The following is a 16,912-nucleotide window of genomic DNA, read 5'->3' on the forward strand; positions in this document are numbered from 1 at the left end:
TATGGGGCACCACTCTTCTAGAAATGTTGAAAATGGGCCCTCTTCTAGAAATGTTGAAAATGGGCCGAAATGCTTTAAGAGGAAAATGGAAAAAGAAATGTTTGAAGAAGAAAATGAGGAACACGGTTTTGAAAAGGAGGAACACGGTTTTGAAAAGGAGGAACACGGTTTTGACTTTCTTGGCCATCATTTTGCTATAAATAGAAGTGCAAATGAAGAGCTTAAGTATTCCATTCAGAGAGCAATTTAGCAGTTGAGAGAGAGTTTAGAGAGCTTGAATTTATGAGCTCTTGTTATAGTGATTTAGAGAGTTTGGGTGTATTGGGGTTTTAGGTAGTGAGCTAAAATATTACAATACTTGTAATTCCTTTTCACTAGTATAATCTTTCTTTCTGTCTTCGCCCGTGGACGTAGGCTAAAAGCCGAACCACGTAATTTCTGGTATTTTCTTTTGTGCTTGTTCTTTATTTTCTTACAATTTCACTTTAGCTGCGTGTCTGCTTCACCAATCAATTTCCTAAGAAAAGGCTCAGAATGAGATTGATAAGAACGATTTAGTAGATCATGAAGATTCCCGTACTCTGCAAATTCAAACACTAGAACAGGAATTTTACCTCCAAACAACATCCGATTAACTTCAACACATTATTGTGACTCATTTGTGATGCAAATAAAACAGAAGAACTCTCTACTCGGCCCCTACAGGAGAGTGAACAAAGTGATTTTGTGCTTTAGAAAATATTCAATTTGCAAGTAAGTTAATATTACAAATTAAATCAAGCATTGCATTAGCAACATTTTGATTATTTAAATAACCGAGCTACATTACTTCTACTGGCATGGGAAAATGAAAACATAGAAGCAATGAATACAAAAGATTAATTACATGAAAGAGAGCGATAAATTTGTCTGAGTTTTTTGGCAACATCAACCATTGATGGCCTATCTGCCGGTGAGTCTTTGATGCATTCAAAGGTAACTTGTGCAGAAGCATGCAACTGTTGCTCTTTCTCAATGGATAAAACATCTTCAACAATTATAGGATCTACTATCTCAGTAAATCTATTATCTTCAAAATAGTTCTTCAAATATTCATTGAAAGGACAGACAAGATCATGCGCATCCTTAACAAGATCCGAGACGTCCCATCCAGTCAAAAGCTCAAATAGAAATACACCGAAACTAAAAACATCAGACTTTTCATTGAAAACACCTGTCCTCATGTACTCAGGTGAACAATATCCCCATGTTCCCATCACCGTGTCAGTAATATGGGTTTCACCTTCAGGAATGGATATGGATAGTGAAAAATCAAACAATTTTGCATCATTTTCTTCATTGATAAGATTCATGATGTCTTGAAATTTCTGAAAACGATTGGCCTGGGGAATCCAAAGTGAAGATAAGCAAGTGCATGTGCAATATCCATTGCAATCTTTAACCTACGTTTCAATAGTAATGGTTCAAAGTGAGGTTGAGGAGCACCTAAAATACGATCCCAAAGAGTCTCATACTGTGCAGATTCAAAAACTAGAACAGGAATTGGAGTCTCTAAGCAGCATCCAATTAGTTTTAAAATATGATTGTGGCTCATTTGTGTTGCATATGTGACATTGTTAATACAACTTTCGTAAGCACGAGGACGACATTCATGACCATGAAACTGCGAAACAGAAATTAGGCGCTCCTGCCAAAACCCCTTGTACATTGTATACAGGTTATAGCTAGTGTCTTTTGCTATAACGTTTTTCTGGTCATAGTTGTTAGTTGCTAGCTTGATTTCTTGGGTAGAGAAGATACGATAAGGATAATATTTACCATTAGAAGATGCTATCAACTCTTTTAATACACTCGCGCCATTCCTCATCATCAATGCTCTTTTATGAATCATGTCCTTGAATTTTCTCATAATTGAACCCATCTACAAGTAGAAACCAATTCAAATATTACAATCAGTTCGTTTTATTTATATACTACTATTTCATTCATAAATATATAGCAGTAAAATTAAAAAAGAAAAAAGAAAAAAAGAAAAGAGAGCAAAGCTGCTGAATGCTGACTAAAAGGAGAGGAGTACCTGTGGCTGTGGACATACGGCAAATTGATTAATTGAGAAAACGCTATGCTCGATCTTGATCTTGATCTTTACTACTGCAAGAGTTAGTTCAGAGTCTAATGTTGATTAATTTGAGTCACCTGAACAAGTATAAGGTTTTTTTTTTCTTCTAAATCATGAATAAGTATAAAGTTTGTTTGTCTAATTAATGCTTAATTTAATTTGAAAAATGTGAAAATACAAGAAGTCCTCTAGTCAACCAAGGCTATCCAACATTAGAGGATGAGAAAAAAATCCACGTGGCTAAGCGTGGAATTAATTCTTTTATAGTGATTTCCATTTCTTGACAAATATCTTAAGAAATATGAACATAAAACATAACTGATGTAAATGAAGCATAAAACACAAGCAAGGAAAATAAAAGGTGAAGTAAATAAAAAACGTAAATATCTTAATAAATAAGAACATAATATTAATATTAATATGTAGTAAATTAGCTACTGCAACAGTTTCTTCATATATAATGATAGAAATAGACTTAATTTACATAAAGAGAACGTACTTAAAAAGAAATTAAAGCAAGCTGATGATACAATTGGTAGATTATATAGTATGCTACAGCAAGAGAGAGTTCTTTCATATATACATACATTTATCATTAAAAATAATAAATAAATGAACAGAAGCAAGTTGCTGTTCAAAAAGTATAACAATCCTAATTCATCTGTTCAAAAGATTAGGGCCAATACGGAGCGATGAATTTTTTTGTTATCTTGTTAACAATAAATAAGGTAAGTTGATATTTTCACATTTTTTAAGATAAATTAAATATAGTTATTCTACCAACAAAGTGTTGGCTCCACTGGTAATGGAGTCCCCTTAAGTGGCTTGACTGGGTTTGCTCCCCAGTTCGAGTCGCAGGGAAGTCGCCTTTGTTGGGAGAACCTGTGCCTCTTGGTTCGAGCGGGGACTTCTAGTCTGGGTTGTGGTACGGGCTTAAAGGTGTCTTCCACAGTTGGGGCCCTCCCCAGGATACCTCGTGGTCAAAACCAAAAAAAAAATATAGTTATTCTAAATAAGGTAATTGAACTTTGCCTCTCCTTTGTGTTTTAAGTCATAGAATCTTGTGACTTGTTTCTAGATCCCTCTAAGTTACGTTTATTGTAACATACACTCAATGAAATGACCAGTTGACCAATAAACATTTGCCAAGTGCACATAACAGTGATAAAATTAAACTGGTTTAAGCAGTTGAAACTGGTCACCAAAAAGGCAAAAACAATCAACACGAGAGGCTCCCTTCTATAGCCGGTCTTAACTAGCGCAACGGCATCGTTTTCACCATCAAATTACCCATCTCTTCCAAGATAATCATCCTCAAAATTCAGACCTCCACCACCAAATTCCAGTGAAAATGAACGACTCCTTAGACCATCGAGCGAAAGAGAAACAACGGTGAGTATATGGAACTAAGTCGTTACAGCTCACAAGACAACAGACGTTACTCACTCTTGCGTTAGTAATTTCACCAGCCCGCATGAACGACTCCTTGGGAATTGACTTTCTTCATGATTCTGAAGCTTAATAATTATACGCTTTTTGATACATAAATAGTCAAGCAATAGGTATTGGCAAATTAGAGCAATGAGGTGCTGAATGTAAAAGGTGCAAACACCATTTTTTGAAGAAACATCGTTCTTATAATCTATGGCCTTCTCCTTTTTTTTTCTCCCTTCTCTCCATATGGCTAAAATGATTTCAATTTAATATGAATGAAATTTTAGCAAGTTGTGGTTGTAGTTATTGTCTACCGAGAGAAGGGAAAAGAAAATTGACTGGTGTAGGGAGGGCAATGAGTCGTGGAAACGGATACAAGAAGGAGAATTAAAAATGTGATGTGGGCATGGGAGATAAAGAGGAAATTTTGAGAGAGAGCTCGAGAATGGCAGTCCAATATCGAATGCTAAATCGAGAGAGGGGAAAATAATGCAAGTCTCGTGGCCTGCCATTGTCAATCCTTCCACTTTATACCCTTGTAATTGCATCCCCCTCCCACTCTTCTCGTCTTTTTTGGCTTTCCTAGCCCTTCTGTAATTCAACGGCAGCAGAGCAATCAATCATCAATGGGTATATGCCAATCTCGATTCAAAGCTTTGCAAACCATCTTCAAATTGTTTCATCCGGTAGCCCATCGCTTCAATAACCAATTCAGCCGGTTTGGCATTTGTTACTATTTTGCATAAATTTAATAATATCTGTTGGATTCAAATTCAAGATATCTAACGGTTTGTCATTTCATTGAATGTATGTTACAATAAACGTAACTCAGGGATTGCCATATTACTAACAATGAAGTAGGTATTCGCAGTAAATCTATAGCTTTCAAAAGTTTGACCATAGGTCTACGACAAGCAAATATTCTATTGTATTACATTATGTAGAACCAATGACAAATATTCTACTAATATTAAATTTAATGTGAAAATCAACAATTTTTTTTCTCTTGTGATAAGTAGCTTTTATTTATAAAAGAGTGGGACTATTGGCACTCCTCTAAATGCCTCTTAAAACTCTTTTAATTAGTTTACGATTTTAACCTTGATTAAAATTACATAATAGGATAATTTCTAATTAAACCCCTACTCAAAAGTCAAGTAATTTTTTCTTTAAAAAATCTAACATTTTAGAAACTAGAAAGGTTGTCTTTTCCTCTAGTTTTCAAGCGAAAAATTTATCACTGATAACTATAATAGAGAGAATGAAAATCTATTTTTTTTTAAATGAAATAAATTCCATTGCTTTCTGTCCGTTGCAAGGATAGTAATAGCCACCATGCTCAGGAGGCCCTTCACCGTGCTAAGTTCAAGTTTCCTGTTCGTCAAAAGATTATTGTCAGCAGGAAATGGGGATTTACCAAGTTCAGCCGTGCTGATTATCTAAGGTGGAAGTCAGAGAACAGGATGTCATGGTCCTTTGGCTGATCGTCAACCTGGAAGAGCTTTCCTGGAAGCAACAATCTAAGATATTTGGTGCCTCAAAATAACAGAGCCATGTCTAGTTTATTATTTTCCATTTCGTACCTTTTCTCAATTGAACTGGATTTCTCAAGATGAAGTGACATGTTTCTTTGGTTTAACTATGTGATCCTTGCGGTTGTCTTACTGAATTTGCAATTTGCACTCTTAAAAAAAATGAAATAAATCCCATTGTTGAAATATAATTTAATAATAAAAATTAGAGAATGAGGTTTACACAATAAATTTTAATTAAGGATATTTTTGTCATTGATGGAGGTGTTAAAAGAATTTTATAATTTTTTAAAATATTTTAATGGGGTTAATTAAGAAAATTGGTGTTAAGAGATATTTAGAGGGGTGCTAATAGTCCCACTCTTTATAAAAATGCTCACTTAAAAATACACCCAACAATACTACTTAATAGCCTATGGGCTCGTTGCCTATTCGCAACTCATGCGCTCAAGAATCTTAAGTGTATGGGTTCGAGTGGCTGGGACTTGAATTTCCCTCTTAGTAGAGATTTACTTATCTCCTTATATTTAAGATAAAATTAATCTCTCTCCAATATTAAATAAGAGTAGACTAGTATTCATTGATATTAACTTTGGGATTGTGCCACATTAGAATTATTAAGAAGAGTCTCAATTTATCTCTAATTATAATATATAAATATATAAAAAAAACACACAATTTTATATAGTTTAAAGAAATCTATTGGTGTCCACCTGCGTTGAAACTTAAATTTAAAAAAAAAATACTATGGGATTGAGTTTAAAAATCCGAATTCAATAGCTTTAAATTATACACATTACACAACTTCAACATGTGGCTTAGTCGACGGTCGGAGCTTCATAGCAGCTGACTTCTCTAGTAGCGAAAACAGAGGAACTTTCTACTCGGCCCCTGCAGCAGAGTGAAAGTGATTTTGTGATTAGAAAAATATTCAATTTGCAAGTAAGTTTAATATTACAAATTAAATCAAGCATATTAAACTAGTAACATTTTGTTTATTCAAATAACCGGGTTACAGTACTACCACTGGCATAGGAAAATGAAGAGAGTGGCGGGAAAAAATCATTTAAATCCTTATATTTTAATTAATTTTATATATGAATAGAGTTTTTATTTTATTTTCTTATATGTCCCTAATTCAGTTACCCATATGTTTTATCAATTTCATATAACAATAGAGCTTTTATTTTATTTTTAAAAATGTCTCTAATTCAATTATATTATTTTTCCAATTGAAATTGGTGACTTATTTTATAAAATGATTAAATTATATACTTGTTAAATAGATTGAAATCATTAGGGGTCTAAAAAGTTATTACTACTTTAATCTATTTTAAAAAAATTCTAATTGGAAAAAAAAGTATGTCAATATAATATAACATCGTCACTAGTGTTAAAATTACTTGAAAAAAACATATAGTAACAATTATCAACATTTTCATAAACTTTTTATGTAAATTTTGATATTTTATTTATTAGTTATTTAACTAAGAGGACAAGTTAGAAAATAAATTTGAGTAGTTTTTTATAGAAGAATCATCAACATTTAATTTTTCTAAGAGAGTCAGAATGTCTTGTAAAGAAATAACAGCACTCAAATACCTTTTTGCTAGGTTGAATTTAGTTTATTATTTAAAACTTTGATTAATAATATTTTTATAATTCAAAAAGATGAATAAATTTTAATTATTTAATTTATTTAAGCCTGGTAATTAAGTACTTTTCAAACATAAAAGTTCTACTTTTAATTTTTAATTGATTGTAATTACATGTGTTGATTTATTTTAGCTTGAAATTCTTAATTGATTTATTAATTCTTATATAATTACATGTTATTATAAGTTTCAGTGTCGGATTTGGTAATTGAAAATTAGTGTTTTTATATTTGAATTGTCTTTTATTTTCTACTCTTTTTCTATAGTTATTTTTATTTAGAGTACGTATCTATACGATTTTTCATGTCTCTCTTATTTGATTTTTTTTTTATATACATATGAATGTTTATGCTCGATTCAAAATATAAAATTATTAGTTGAGCCCGAGATATTATAAAGTTTTGGGTCCGCATGAAGACATAAAAACAAGGAATACAAAAGATTAATTACATGAAAGAAAGAGAGCAATAAATTTGTCCGAGTCTTTTAGCAACATCAACAATCGTTGGCCTAGAATAGACTCAGATTGCAAAAGACCATACAATTAGGCAACAAATTGTTCATGAAATAAGATATATCATGATTTGATATTTGTAATAACGATAGGTCTAGCAAACCAACATGAATGCATGAAATTGCAATAGCTATTTCAATGGCAATCTTTAGCCTGTTTCTCAGTAGTAGAGTCTCAAAAGTCAAACTGGTCTGGTCGAGGGCCATGAATACGATCAGCAAGAGTTCCACTTTGTAACACATTTTGTGAATTTCAGTCCCTAAGCAACATCCGATCAGATCCAAACACAATGCAGTTTATACAATTAGCTTAAAAATATGATTGTAACACATTTGTGCTACATATATGATGTTGTTAATACAAATTTTGTTTGCACAAGGACGAGTTTCATGACCATGAAACTGCATAACAGACATTAGGCACTACTTGTACATTGTATACAGTTTATAGCTAGTGTCTTCTGCTAAAACAATTTTCTAGTCATAGTTGTTAGTTTCTAGCTTGAGTTCTTGAGTGGAGAAGATACGTTAAGGATTATATTTACCATTTGAAGATGCTATCAGCTCTTCTAGTACACTCGGGCCATTCCCCATCATCAAAGTTGTTTTACCTTTCGACCAAAGCTTGAATTTTCTTAAAATCCAACTCATATCTAGAAACCCACCAAAATACCACCAGTAGATTGTATAAATATATAAAGCAAGAGGGAGTTCATTCATATGCATGATAGATATGTCTCATTGAAAAAATAAATAAATAAATAAAACTCTTAATCATCCACAGGGGTGCACAGAATCTGCACATATGATGGCTCATACGTAATTGCAACAATCTACAGAATTAAAGTCACGGGGAAAAGCAGAAGCAAGCAAATAAAACTCTTAATCATCCACAGGGGTGCACAGAATCTGCACATATGATGGCTCATACGTAATTGCAACAATCTACAGAATTAAAGTCACGGGGAAAAGCAGAAGCAAGCAAATAAAATCTAACATAATATACACACTGAACATTTGACCTTTGTAATGTCACAGTCACATGGTTATGTTTTGTCTTGCAACAAATTCAAACTTGAGCAGCGAGCTAGAGTGAATGCAAACCAGCAGAAAGAATACAATGGCAAATGAAGATGTCTCTAAATAAGAGCAAGATACATGGCGTAAAGATTCACAATTTAGAATGTCACTTGCCAACATACATATATTTGAAGATTAAACAAACAGATAGGTATATTTAACTGAGTTGCTTTGCCGTGTGACAACAACGATTGTTGGCCTATCTTCTTGTGATTCATTAATGCACTTGAAGGTAAGTTATTTTCAATAACAAAAGGATCTACAAAATGACTGAATCTGTTTCTTTTCAACAAGTCTCTTTTCATATTTTATCCAAAACTAATCTTTAATGTGAGTTAACTCTATTCTCTGTCCAGTCAAAAACTCACATAGAACCACACCAAAAATTAAATATCATACTTCTCATTTTTGTTGTTTGTTTTTTGGGAAGACATACTTCTCATTTAGAGATCCTGCTCTAGCACACTCAACGAGGGTGTACACGTACCTGTTGAAGGAAATTTCAGCCATCTATGAAGATAGAGAACAGAGGAGCTTTGCAGTTGGCGCCTTCAGGATTCATGTGATTCCCTACATCCATGAATTGTTTAGTTTAGTGCACAGTTCTCTAAGACTGGGAAATTTCAAATCAATGAAAAATCATCTAATGGAAGTTCTAGAATAGAATATATTAAGTTTGTTCAACACACTCCTCTGCTTCCACAAGGACTAATCAACGAAAGCATGAAAGCCAAACAAAAAAACAACTAACCTTTTGTTTATATAACAGGATATATAACAGGTTACAAGTAATGAAATGGAAACTGCAAACATGAAAACAAGAAATATGAAAAAGTTGTTTACATGAAAGAGCAATAAATTTGTCTGAGTTTTTTTGCAACATCAACCATTGTTGGCCGATCTACCGGTGATTGTTTGAGACATTCAGACATAAGTTGTGCATAAGCATGCAATTGCTGCTCTTTCCGAAGACATAATATGTCTTGAATAATAATACGATCTACTATCTCAGTAAAACTATTGTCTTCAATAAATTTCTTAAAATATTCCTCCAAAGGACAGCCGAGATTGTGTGCAGCCTTCAAAAGGTCAGAGATAATCTGTCCCGTCAAAAGCTCAAATAGAAATGCACCAAAACCATAAACATCGGACTTTTCATTGAAAACACCTGTGCTTAGGTACTCAGGTGCAGAATATCCCCACGTTCCAATAACTGTATCAGTAGTAATGTGGGTTTCACCTTCAGGAATAGATATGGATAGTGAAAAATCAAACAATTTTGCAACATTTTCTTCAGTGAACAAGATATGTGCTGTCTTGAAATCTCTATAAACGATTGGCCTGGGAAATCCAAAGTGAAGATAAGCAAGTGCATGAGCAATATCCATTGCAATCTTTAACCTATGTTTCATTAGTAATGGTTCGATCTGAGGTTGAGAAGCACTTAAAATGCGATCATGAAGATTCCCAAACTCTACAGATTCAAAAGCCAGAATGGGAATTTGAGTCTCTAAGCAGCATCCAATTAGCTTTAAAATATGATTGTGGCTCATTTGTGCTGCATAGACAATGTTGTTAATACAACTTCCGTGTTCATCACGATTAGATTCTCGAAACCTCATAACAGAAATTAGGCGCTCCTGCCAAAAGCCCTTGTACAATTTATACGTGCTGTCTTGTTTTATAATTTTTATCTCTTCATAGTTGTTAGTTGCAATCTCGAGTTCTTTAGCAGAAAAGATACGATAAGGGTTGTATTTACCATGAGAAGACGCTATCAACTCTTTTAGTACGGTCGCGCCATTCCTCGTCATCAATGCTCTTTTATCAGTCTTGTCCTTGAATTTTCTCATAATTGAACCCATCTACAAGTAGAAACCAACTCAAATATTACAAGCAGTTCGTTTTTGTTATATGCTACTATTTCATTCACAGATATATAGCAGTAAAATTAAATAAAAAAATTATAAAAAAAGAGAGAGCGAAGCTGCTTAATGCTGATGACAAGAAGAGGAGTATCTGTGGCTGTGTACATACGGCAAATCGATTAATTAAGAAAACGCTATGCTTGATCTTGATCTTTATCATTACTACTGCAAGAGTTAGTTCAGATTCTGCTGTTTGATTAAATTGAATCATCTGAATAAGTAAAAAGTTCTTTTTTAAAAAAAAAAAAAATTCATGAATAAGTATAAAGTTTGTCAGTTCGTTTGTCTGATTAATGCATGTGAAAATACAAGAAGTCTTCCTCTAGTCGACTGAGGATATCCGACGCAAGAGGGTAAGAAATAGTCCACCTCGCTAAGCGTGGAATTAATTCTTTTATAATGATTTCTATTTTTTGATAAATATTTTTAAGAAATAGGAACATGAAACACATATGTGATGTAAATAAAAGTAAAACAGATAAAACAAAAAAATATGTAAAAATCTTAAGAAATAAGAACATAAAACTAATATTAATAGGTAGCAAATTTACTAATGCAACAGTTTATTTATATATAATGATAAAAGTAAAGTTTATTTACATAAAGAGAACGTACTTAAAAAGAAATTAAAGCAAGCTGATGATGACAATTGACAAAAAGCTAGGATGTACCTGTGGACGCCGAGAGATTTGATCTTTTGATGCACCCGTGGACGGACGGCGAGAGGCTTGATCTTTTGAGAGATATTGTTTTAATTTCTCAAGCAAAATTTGAACAAAAATGTAAGCTTCTAAGAAATTCGGAAGTCAACCATAGATTATGCAAAGTGGAGAGAAAGATGGCTGATATTCTCACAACAGTTACGCACAAAACGGTGCGTTTTGTGCGTAGTATAAAATCTGATTTTTGGGAGAAAAATTGCCCCACACACGCATCAACAAACTCTCTCACGCGTCTCGCTTTTTTCGCCCTCGCCACGCAGCATGTCTACGCTTTGTTCTCCCTCACGCAGCAAATCTCGGTTCTCTCGCTTTTCAAGCACTTTGCTCCCGATGTTCCACCTTCAGGAATGGATATGGATAGTGAAAAATCAAACATTTTTGCAACATTTTCTTCATTGAACAAGATATGTGCTGTCTTGAAATCTCTATAAACGATTGGCCTGGGAAATCCAAAGTGAAGATAAGCAAGTGCATGAGCAATATCCATTGCAATCTTTAACCTATGTTTCATTAGTAATGGTTCAGTTTGAGGTTGAGAAGCACTTAAAATGCGATCACGAAGATTCCCATACTCTACAGATTCAAAAGCCAGAATGGGAATTGGAGTTTCTAAGCAGCATCCAATTAGCTTTAAAATATGATCGTGACTCATTTGTGCTGCATAGACAATGTTGTTAATACAACTTCCGTGTCCATCACGATTAGATTCTCGAAACCTCATTACAGAAATTAGGCGCTCCTGCCAAAAACCCTTGTACAATATACACCCCCAGTCTTCAGTTATAACGTTTTTCTGGTCATAGTTGTTAGTTGCTAGCTTGAGTTCTTGAGCAGAGAAGATACGATAAGGATTATATTTACCATTAGAAGACGCTATCAACTCTTTTAGCACACTCGCGCCATTTCTCATCATATTTTCTGTTTTACTATTAATATTAACAGCATTCTCTCTGTCTTCTTTATTCTTGAATTTTCTCAAAATGGACCTCATATCTAAAACGTAGAAACCCATTAAAATATAATTAGTTTTTATAATTAAACACGGCAAATGAATCATAGTTGTGTGTGTACAAAACTAAAAATTGTTGCTGTTTCCTTCAAAACACGTATGTACATGGAAGTAAATTAATTTGCAGGAAGAAATTATATATAGAATATAGTCAGCAAGCTGCTGACTACAAGGAGGATTTACCTGTGGACGGCAAATTGATAAATCTGATATCGAGATAACGCGCGGCTTGATCTCTGTGAACGTGGTGTGTACTCGCATATCATTCAAGTCAAAGGGAGAGGAAATCTGCCACCACGAAATTTCCGAGGAAGTCCTACTTGTAGTGGTGATGACAGACACCCCCTCATCAGTCATCACTGGCTGATGAGATTGCGTCCCAATTATATTGAGACACGTGTTCCCACGTGGCAACCACATTTGATCTCTAAAATTACACGTGGCAACCACATTTGATCCCTAAAATTAAACATCTTTAATCTAAATGAGGATCATGCTACGGTGAAACTGTGGCACCGTGCCACAGTTGCATTTAGCCGTTGGATGCAGTTGGATTGGTGGGGTCCACTGGCATCCAACGGCTAGATGCAACTGTGGTACGGTGCCACAGTTGCACCTAAGGTTTTCCCTCTAAATGATTCTTATTGAATCAAAATAACTATCGCTTTCATTTGTCAGGTCAGTCACACCAATCCACTGTCGAATGTCGAATGCTGCTTGGTCGAATAAAGTGCTTGTAATTGAGACATGCAACTTTAAGAGCAAATTCCAGAGGAACCAGATCTATTATCTCATTAAAGATACTACATTCAATATATTTCTTCACACAATGCAATAACTAATGACGATTTCCGGCTTCATCAATGCAATCCATTCCTTGTCCGTAAAAAATGTGTGGTTTTGAGTCTCCGAGGAACATCCCAATCAACTTTAAGAAATTTTACAGTGTTCTTCAAAATTAAAAGCCATGCAGCAAAGCCTTTTGCGTTAACTTGATGAGCTCTTCAGCAGCGAGGACTGGGATAGGATCAGGGACGAAGCTAGGGGTAAATTTCTGCAGGTCAAATTCAAACTTCAAAATTTTGAAGGTGTATTTTCAAGATTTGGAGAATTGGCATGTGAGACTGATGGATCAATTTCTCAATTCTCAGTATTTTTCTTTTGAAATATCGACTAATTTTAGATTGTTTCCTCATCTTTGCAGTAGTGCGATCGTTTGGAATTGAATTTGGATACTCTCCTAGGCAGTTTCTCTCCTAATCCTCCTAAACTTTTAAAGATCCATTGACATGTGTAATTAATAGCATTAAATTATTGAGATTAAATCTTACATTATAATCTTATTTTTTAACTCATGATCACTCAAAAGTTTTTTTTTTTTTCAATTATTGCGATTCTCCCCCTTCACAATATTGCAATTTTAATTGTTAGATTATGATTAAAGCAAGCTTGAGCGGCACACTTGCAATTCTTTGCTGCAAACTCAGAACCAAAAAGATGAGCTGCAACTCCATAAACAGTGCAGCGGTGAATAGGAAAATGAGCTCCTACACTACGAGGGAAAACCAAAAAGGTCCAGCAAACTCAACATGTGGGCGGTTGTTCACCATAAGAAAAATCTTCCATCCTTGAATGATGAGAAATAGGGAAATTAAATTTTTTTTTTCAGAGTTTCTTCTTTGCTCTGGCAGCAGCTTTAATCCAATTTAGAGATGTCCTTCTTTGTCACTGAAAAGATGCACACAAGATAGCCAGAATCCCCAGTGCCCAGTAATCCAAAAAAGAAAGGTCCATAGCCCTAGGCAAGTTTGCTGTTTTGTTGTTTCTTTAATTTTACACCTGCTGTTTTGAATTATTTAAAATTGCTGTACCTAAAATTTTAATTTCGTGAAGGGAGAGAAATTCGCAATAAGTAGAGGAAAAACTTTTGAGTTATTATGAGTTTTAAAATAAGATTGTAATGTAAGATTTAATGTCAGCTATATAATTTCATTAATTACGCGTGTCAATGGATTTTTTAATATTTAAGAGAACTAAGATAGAAAATACGGGGGATCCGAATCCAAAAGTAAAACAAGTCCTCTCCGGTCAACCAATTGTTTGTGAACGTTTCATTGCAGCTAAACGGGACATTAGCCACCACGAAATCCCTGTACGGATGAAGTTTTGGACGGGGCCTTTGCACTTAATAAGAGTCCGTGTAAAATAAAAAGTGCCCTTCTTTCAACACCCTTAGAAACTCCTTATGACACCCCTTTCCTAAAGATACCCAGTTTAATAATTTAAAAGTCATTCTAAATCTAATAACAGAACAATTATTTTAAAACCGTCCATATTTTTAATATTTTTTTTATGAACTCCGTGATTTGTTCCACACCGGGTTTGACTCAGTTTGCCTCATTAGCCCCTTTTTTAATTTTTTTTTTAATTTCTCAATAGCAGTCTCAAAAGTCAAACCGGTCCGATTTGAGGCCGTAAATACAATTAGCAAGAGTGCCGCTTGCTAAAAATTAGAAAAAGGGAATGAGAATTTCAATCTCTAAGCAACATTCGATCAACATCAAAACATTTTTCTGACTCATTTGTGATGCAAACACAATGAAGTTAATACAATTCTTGGTTGCAAGGTCTGGCCTCAAAAAAGCTTCGAATTTCATCACTGAAATAGGCCGGTTTTGAAAGAAACCCTCTTATAATTTATAGTCATTTGTGATAACTTTTAAGTGTATCATAGTTTGTTGCTGCCTTAAGGTCTTTAGCAGAGAAGGGACGAATTAGATTATATTTACTTTTCGAAGAAGATATCAACTTTTCTAGCACTTTCGCTCCGTTCATCCTCATAATCTTTTCGCTGTCTTCCTCCTCTTGATACTTCAATTTTTTTTCGGAAACAAACTCACCATACCCATTAAAAAACCAATTTGGCAACATGTAAGATACTTGCGCCCTGCTGCTGCATGAAGAAAACAATAAGCAAACAGAGGAGCTGAATATGGAAGTTTTTTTTTTCTCCATATATATTCAAGAAAATAAACATGAAAGTTATATATCATCCATCAACACGTTCAGATAATGATATTAAGAAGACAAATACACTTGTCTAAGTTTTCTTGGGACATCAATCATTGCTGGCCTTTCATCTGGTGATTCAGAGACGCATTCATATCAGAGATCTATATACATGCTTGTGTATATGCAGCTCTTTAGGAGCATAGCCCTCTGCATAATTGCAGGATTTACTATTTCATTCATGATTCAGCACATCTTTTTTTCTAGGTTGGAAGTACCAGAAACAAGAGAAATCTGTACTCAGTGTACCTCTTTCATAATCGATGAAAAAAATTAGATTTAGGTTCTGTAACACATCAATCCGCTTCCGACAGCGCTGATGAAAGCATGATATACACAAGTAACTTTTCGTCTATTTGTGCAACCGGCCACAACTGATAGCATGGAAAAATGAAAACCTAAAATCAAAGAGTATAATTTAAAAAATTACACGCACGGGCAATAAATTTGTCTGAGTTTTTTTTTTTTTTTTGGCCTATCTTCCGGTGAGTTGTTAACACATTCTAAGGTAAGTTGTGCAGAGGCATGCAATTGCTGCTCTTTCTCAATGCATGGTATGTCTTGAACAATTATAGGAGCTGCTATCTCAGTAAATCTTTTATCTTCAAGATAGTTATTCAAATATTCATTGAAAAAACAGCCATGATCATGCGTGTCCTTAAGAAGATCCCAGATGTGTATCCGTCCAGCTAAAAGCTCAAATAGAAATGCACCAAAACTAAAAACATCGGACTTTTCATTTCAAACACATATGCTTATGTTCTCAGGTGCAGAATATCCCCGTGTTCCAATCACTCCGTCAGTAGTAATGTGGGTTTCACCTTCAGGAATGGATATGTATAGTGAAAAGTCAAACAATTTTGCAACATTTTCTTCATTGAATAAGATATTTTATGCCTTGAAATTTCTAAAAAAATTGGCCCGAGGAATCCTAAGTGAAGATAAGCAAGTGAATTAGCAATATCCATTGCAATCTTTGCCCTGGATGGCTGGATTTCAATAGTAATGGTTCAAACTGAGGTTGAGGATCGCCGAAAATACGATCACGAAGAGTCCCATACTCTACAGATTCAAAAACTAGAATGGGAATTGGAGTCTCTAAGCAGCATCCAATTCGCTTTAAAATATGATTGTGGCTCATTTGTGCTGCATATGTGATGTTGTTAATACAACTTCCGTATGTATGACGATGGTATTCATGACCATAAAACTTCATAACTGAAATTAGGGACTCCTGCCAAAAACCCTCGTACAATTTATATATGCTGCCTGTCTTATAACTTTTCTCTTGTCATAGTTGTTAGTTGCAATCTTGAGTTCTTTAGCAGAAAAGATACGACAAGGATTATATTACCATTAGAAGACGCTATTAACTCTTTTAGTACACTCGTGCCATTCCTCATCATCAATGTTCTTTTATCATTCCTGTCCCTGAATTTTCTTATAATTGCACCCATCTAGAAGTAGAAACCAATTCAAATATTGCAGTCAGTTCGTTTTATTTATATACTACTATTTCATTCATAAATGTATAGCAATAAAAATTTTTTTTAAAAAAAAAAGAGAGATCAAAGTTGCTGAATACAAGGTCTTCCCTTATTCAACCAAGGATATCCGACGCAAGAGGGAAAGAAATAGCCCACATGGCTAAGCGTGGAATGAATTCTTTTACAATGATTTTTTTTAATTTTTTGAGAAATATGTCAAGAAATAAGAACATCGAACATAAGTGATGCTTGATCTTGATCTTTACTACTGCAAGAGTTAGTTAAGATTCTGATGTTGATTAAATTGAGTCATAAATAGTTTTTTTTCTTTTAATCATGAATAATTATAAAATTTGTTTGTCTA

At 34.1% G+C, this 16,912-nt stretch overlaps 3 protein-coding genes and 1 pseudogene across 4 annotated transcripts in view; all 4 read right to left on the reverse strand.

The window, feature by feature from the left end:
• Positions 1–16,912, reverse strand: part of LOC107176289 (serine/threonine-protein kinase ZRK1-like) — a 49,723-nt gene that overhangs the window by 7,857 nt on the left and 24,954 nt on the right. The gene's annotated exons all lie outside the window — the stretch shown is intronic.
• On the reverse strand, positions 732–12,296 carry LOC102625045 (serine/threonine-protein kinase ZRK3-like; annotated as a pseudogene).
• On the reverse strand, positions 7,532–10,709 carry LOC127902588 (serine/threonine-protein kinase ZRK3-like). Its single transcript, XM_052442114.1, has 4 exons — positions 10,371–10,709; positions 9,177–10,198; positions 8,821–8,903; positions 7,532–7,906 (listed from the first exon to the last, which is right to left on the reverse strand). The coding sequence occupies exons 1-3, from the start codon at positions 10,419–10,421 to the stop codon at positions 8,885–8,887; spliced, it is 1,092 nt and encodes a 363-aa protein (XP_052298074.1). The 5' UTR covers positions 10,422–10,709; the 3' UTR covers positions 7,532–7,906; positions 8,821–8,884.
• Positions 11,249–11,974, reverse strand: LOC127902425 (serine/threonine-protein kinase ZRK3-like). The gene has a single exon (XM_052441331.1). It carries the CDS (start codon positions 11,972–11,974, stop codon positions 11,249–11,251), a length of 726 nt encoding a protein of 241 aa, XP_052297291.1.

This window comes from Citrus sinensis, chromosome 5, assembly GCF_022201045.2.
Source record: "Citrus sinensis cultivar Valencia sweet orange chromosome 5, DVS_A1.0, whole genome shotgun sequence".
Taxonomy (NCBI): Eukaryota; Viridiplantae; Streptophyta; class Magnoliopsida; order Sapindales; family Rutaceae; genus Citrus; species Citrus sinensis.